Consider the following 6,045-nt stretch of genomic DNA (forward strand, 5'->3'; position numbering starts at 1 on the left):
TTTTGTGTCATATTTACTGTTCTCCCAGAGAAAGAGAGAGAGTCGAAATGGCAACATTTCCGCCAAAATTAAAAGTGGCATTCGGTGCCAATGAAAGGTGAGTAGAGTTGCTAGAGTCTCCACTTGGATTTTTGCATTGAATGAGTAGAGCGAGTTTGACTTGCAAGGAGGACGATGTTGTGGTTTGTTGAAGAGGCATTCATTCACCCCGAGAAATGTTGCTATAATGTTTGTATGAACAGTTCCCTACACAGGGCAGCCTAATTTCGTGAAATACAATATTATGCGCTAATAAACCGCCAATGATTTTCCAGATTGCAGAAACTGAAAGAAGCGTTCAATGAAAAATACGGAGAGCCTGCTCTTTTTTATGCTTGTGCCCCAGGAAGAGTAAATTTGATAGGTAAGCTATGAGAGAATTTCACATTGATGTGTGTATTGCACTTAATATTCTCCTCAACCCCTATTAGGGTTTCTGTACTGGGCTGTGTAACTCTTGTTTTTAACTATGTTGAATACAGGAGAGCACATTGACTACTGTGGCTATGCTGTGCTTCCCATGGCAATCGAGCAAAATATTCTTGCTGCTGTGTCAGTGAATAAGTCTCAGGAAATCCGCTTGGCTAATACGGACAATAAATATAAGTAAGATTTCCATTACCGAACTTCTGCGCTGGAATATGTAATGTTTTTCAACTACTGAACAATCCCTAATGATGTGTAGTGATAATAATTACACCGAACATTGTGATTTTCAGGGATTACAGGGTGTCTGTTGAAAATATTATCATAGACAGAGAGAATCCCCAATGGCAATACTACTTCCTTTGTGGGGTAAAAGGGATACAAGTGAGTCATCTACTTTATGTACTTACGTATCATGATCAACACGTTTCAGAAATATGTTGACTGAACTCACTTCTTGAGTGGTCTCATTCATATATTATTTCTTCATCTCTCCAGGAGCAGCTGAACCTGGCCTCCCTGGTCGGGATGCAGTGTGTGGTTGATGGAACTATCCCTGCGAGCTCTGGCCTGTCAAGTTCAAGTGCTTTGGTGTGCTGTGCAGGTCTTGTCACCATGGAGGCCAATCAAAAATCCCTCTCTAAAGTAACCAACATTATAATCTTATTACTATCAGGACATTGTGCTATGTGATTTTACACAGGCATAGTTATGTTTACTCAAGGAAGGGGGTGTATCTCTGGACTGTGTTCTGCTAGTCCTTCTCTGAGAACCTGGCCTTTAGGAAGTCAAATAACTATAACCTCTCTCCTTTAATTTACATTGTACAAACAAGTTGATGATTAATTGTTGTTTGTTACCTTGTTTTACCTCTAGGTGGCACTGGCTGAGACATGTGCCAGATGTGAGCGCTATATTGGCACAGAGGGAGGAGGAATGGATCAGTCCATCTCTTTCCTGGCAGAGAAAGGGACTGTAATGTACCCCATCATTTCTCCCAAGACTGTATTTTACACAAGAGTGCTACTGCATATAATTAATTAAGCATGGTTTCCAATTATCAGATTTTATGTTTTAGAATACACACAAACACTCAAATAAAAGTGATCCAAAATTAAGTGTATATGTTTTCAAAGTATGTTTACTATTGCATATGCTACTATAAAGAGGAGCATATGTTTCAAGAGTCAGTTACAATTTTATGCATTTTAATTTGTACCACACAGGATATATACAATATGTGTATCTCAGACGTTATGATACCGTTGTTTCTGTGTGCGTTTGATGTTGATGTGATTATTGTCTTTTTGTCTTAGGCAAAGCTGATTGAGTTTAATCCACTGAGGGCCACAGATGTGAAGCTCCCTGATGGAGCTGTGTTTGTGATTGCTAACTGCTGTGTGGAGATGAACAAGGCAGCCACCTCTCACTTCAACATCAGAGTAGTGGAATGTCGCATTGCCACAAAGGTACAGCACTCAAGTATAGAAACCACAAACAGTTATTTCAACCCACATGTTCAGTAGATACAGCTCCTCAATTTAGATCATTTACAGGGATGGTTTCAACCTGATATAATTTTAAATTGTTCTGTTTTACATAGAAAATCACTACAACAAACAAAATCAGTGCAGATATATGATATGTACTCCACATTAATGCCCTGAATGTTTGTTACGTGATAACAGACCACACAGACTTGACATGATGGTAATGTTGGATATAAAGAAATCTTTTGCTGTTTGTCAGGTTAGTCTCCGCAGGTACAGTATCACATGTAAATCAGCACTGAGTGAGTGAATGACACTGTGGTCAGAGCAGATGTGGTCTGTTGTAACAGATATTGGCTAAGTCTCGCGGGTTGGAGTGGTCGAGGCTGCAGAAGCTTGGGGAGTTGCAGACTGAGTTAGGGGTAAGTCTGGAGAAGATGCTGGAACTATTAGAGGAGGTTCTCCATCCCGAGCCATACAGCAGAGAGGAGATCTGTAAGACCTTGGGGATCACCGCAGAGCAGCTGTGTGACAGCATCCTCAGCGTCAACACACAGCATGGTGAGGGACCACCACACACACAATCTCAGAGCACCTAGAGTTGCCATGCTGTTTCTAGGGGCTATCTTTAAGAAGTCAGCTGGATAGATTACAGAAAGCAAAAAGCTCATGGCACCCTACTAAGTGTTTCATTGACAGATTTTCATTGTCTTTAAGCAGGTCCCTGTTGGCACTAGTGAATAAAACAGCATTGGTTAGTGGACCAGTGAACATGGTTGAGTGAATGCTTTGGCATGGCAGGCAGCGATATGCCACGATTGTTGGCTTATACCAGTATAAAAACAAAAAATGCTTCCTCTTGCCTTTTAAACATAGGAGGGAACACTTGCAATGTATTGTTTAAAATAGTAGAATAGTAGTATTCTTAACATATTAGCAGTTATAGTGGTGAATATTGTACAATTATCAATATGAATACTAATATCCAGCGTAATACAAGAAATTTCTTTTTCTATGGAAAAGTATTATACAGGTATACATAATCTCACAAACTCTTGAAAATAATTACATGTTGTATGTTAGACCCAAACCCTGTCTCTCTCTCTTTTTCTCTCTTTCTCTCTTCCTTTTCCCTGTCTCCTCTACCTCAGTAACCCATTTTCAGCTGTACCAACGGGCTAAGCATGTGTATGGAGAGGCTGCACGGGTCCTGCAGTTTAAGGGAGTGTGTGATTCTGATCCTGCTGATGCCATCGTGCAGCTGGGTACCCTAATGAACGAGAGCCATGCCAGCTGTAGAGACCTGTATGAGTGCAGCTGCCCTGAACTGGACCAGCTGGTGGACATTTGTCTGTGAGTGAAATAGAATCAAATGGTTGTCAGTGTTTCTCAGCTCCAAACTAGTCTTTGCCTGAGATTCAGTGAACAAGCATATATCTGTCCCAGTCCAGCAGAAAGCAGCCTCATTCAGTGTGACAGCTCAAAAGGGCCTCAATTAAATGAATCAGGTTGGTGATTCACCCAATCAAGGCACTTGATCAAAGCAAAACTGTCCACGAGGTCCCTCCACTGGAGCTGAGAAAAACTTGGTTATGTTAATCTCATTTATTTGAATGTGTAAGACTTTGAGATCTTTCATAAAATAAAAATTAGATATAGGTACTGAAATCAAAGAATTGTGTTTGACAGTATTGAATGTGATCTTTTACTGTTATTTTGATGATCTTTCACTCACAAATACGTGAAGGATTAGAGTAGGTCAGAGTTTGATTCTGAAAAGACTTACTCACATTTAGAAGCAAGCATTTTCCAATTGCAAGTGGAGTTTAACTGTGCTATTTCAGTGTTATTTTAGAACTCATTCACTTCCCTTCACAGGCAGGCTGGTGCTGTGGGGTCACGGTTAACAGGAGCTGGATGGGGAGGTTGCACTGTTTCCATGGTACCCAGTGAAAAGACAGCTTCTTTTCTCCGGACGGTGCGGGAGCAGTTTTATATGGTTGATGCTCATAGAGCTGCTCTTGAGAAACAGAGCTTGTTTGTGACAAAGCCTGGGGGAGGAGCAACCATTTTTATAGAAGGGTGAAGACCTTATAAGAGCTTAAAATATGAGCTGTAAGATTTTTCTGAAAGACAACCTAACTTTGACATATCTTACTAATAAATGGGATCACTAAGTATCATAACCCAGGTTTCTTATTTAACGTCATGAATCACGAAAAGAAATGTCATTTGCTTGCATTTTTTAAAATTCCTTTTTTTTATTGTATGTGCACAGTTTAACACATTTTCTTTTTAAAAAACGTTCAAACGGGGGCTTATTTTCATAGAGTTGGTAATTGTACATTTGTTTCAATAAATCCATGTTGTACAGACCTGTTTAGGGTTGTGCGTGGTTTCTCCATTGGCATGTCGTTATTACGGACTTCATCCATCTGCTGACTTAAAGTACTTAACAAGGCCAACCCTCTGGTCAGTTTCCATGGCATCGATGAGTCTGCTCTCTCACATTTTCACACTTATGAAACCAGCAGCATAAATACTCATGTAAACAATGCCCTGTCTGTTTAATGCAGGGATGAACTAAACTAATGAATTATTGATGACTTGTTTATTGACCTACTTTATGCTAACATATGAAATATGAGAAAAGTGATGACACAGCAAGAAGAATACAAGACAAGATGTGAGTAAATGAATCAGTAGGCTTTGTTTATGCATCATTGTAGTACAAAAGTACAATGGCTTGTATAAAAATCCATGCAGATAAATAAAAACAAATTTGCATGGTAAAAAGCTCTCTTCATTGACAAAATAGCACGGCAAGTCATTTTTTTCACATATTTTGAATGACATTACACATGACGTTACGTAAAATTAAAAAGAGGCATCAACTGTACATTCATTAAAATAATGAATAGGACATGAAGTTAATTATCAGTAATTACATTTGTGTATCCCAGTGTATGATGACAACTGACATATAAAAACATGGTCTTTCCTCTGAATCCTTGATACCTGTTAATGCATTGTATGTGGTACCTGCAGTATGGTAAAATGTCGACAAGCATCTCGACTTGAATCAGTCACTTACTTAACGCCCTAATTCATCAATACACTTTCCTTAACTAAAAAAAAGCCAAAGGCACAAAAACGTTTGGTTTTTAGAGAGACTGATATGAAAGAAATGCCCACTCTGAAGAACCTGGCCACAAGTGGTAACATGAGATTCCATACAGTAAATGCTTTGACTAAAGGCACATCTGTCTAGCCTCTGGTACTTCACCCTTCAGTTTCATTATTGTCTGTTTGATTTACATGCAATATTTCTTTATGTTGTAGTAGATGCTCACCAGAGTAGTCTGAACAAAAAAAACCTAAAACTAAATTTTGCCATGTCAAGAGTTCTGTAAATCATAATTGTTGGCTGAATGCACACGCTCCACTGATCTGCTGAGGTACATAGTGACTAATGCTAATATACAGACAATCCAAAACAGCCTCTTGGCAGATACATATTGCACATGGTTTTGTTAGCTGTTGCTATATCTCACTGCTTTAAGAGTGCATATCAATAAATCATTCTAAAGAATAACTTTTTACGCAACCCGGGCATGTTTTAGACAGCTACATCACATATGCAAAACTTAACCTTGCTTGTCTACCAAAATTTTTTAAAAATAAATAAATAAATAAAATCAGTCTGACCAGGCCGCCAATTAATGACTAGTTACAACAAGAGGTATTTGTTAAAGTAGTCTTTGAGAGATTAAAAAAAATTGACCCAAGTTCTTATACCATGTTTAAAATCAGCCACATGCAGCTGACATGAGAGTTTAAAATAAATGTCAGCCACAACAAGTTTACCACAAACTGTACGTAGCAAGTTGTTATGGTTTAACTGATTTTGAGGACTTGGTTGCTCTCTTCATTTGTATAGCTATGGGAAATGTAATTAAACTGAGTATGTATGCCTACATTTCAAATGTTTGCGTGTATTTATTATATCTTCAAAGCTTAAGAGAAATTGTTTTAGATCCCCCCTCCCCCCAGAACCCTTATACTGATTCAATGACACCCTCAAATGAAA

At 38.7% G+C, this 6,045-nt stretch overlaps 1 protein-coding gene across 1 annotated transcript; it reads left to right on the forward strand.

Moving 5' to 3' along the window:
• Window positions 1–42: 42 nt before the first annotated feature.
• galk2 (galactokinase 2) lies at window positions 43–4,067 on the forward strand. The gene is made up of 10 exons (XM_030766119.1): window positions 43–97; window positions 315–403; window positions 522–645; window positions 759–849; window positions 964–1,110; window positions 1,342–1,440; window positions 1,782–1,934; window positions 2,306–2,516; window positions 3,107–3,308; window positions 3,834–4,067. Exons 1-10 carry the CDS (start codon window positions 48–50, stop codon window positions 4,039–4,041), a joined length of 1,374 nt encoding a protein of 457 aa, XP_030621979.1. The 5' UTR covers window positions 43–47; the 3' UTR covers window positions 4,042–4,067.
• The last annotated feature ends 1,978 nt before the right edge of the window (window positions 4,068–6,045 follow it).

Source organism: Chanos chanos, chromosome 2 (assembly GCF_902362185.1).
Source record: "Chanos chanos chromosome 2, fChaCha1.1, whole genome shotgun sequence".
NCBI lineage: Eukaryota > Metazoa > Chordata > Actinopteri > Gonorynchiformes > Chanidae > Chanos > Chanos chanos.

Coding starts and splice junctions, on each gene's coding strand:
- galk2 (XM_030766119.1), top strand. CDS start 48: ATGGCAACATTTCCGCCAAAATTAAAAGTGGCATTCGGTGCCAATGAA. Junction 850..963: donor GTGGGGTAAAAGGGATACAA/GTGAGTCATCTA, acceptor TCATCTCTCCAG/GAGCAGCTGAACCTGGCCTC. Junction 3,309..3,833: donor CAGCTGGTGGACATTTGTCT/GTGAGTGAAATA, acceptor TTCCCTTCACAG/GCAGGCTGGTGCTGTGGGGT.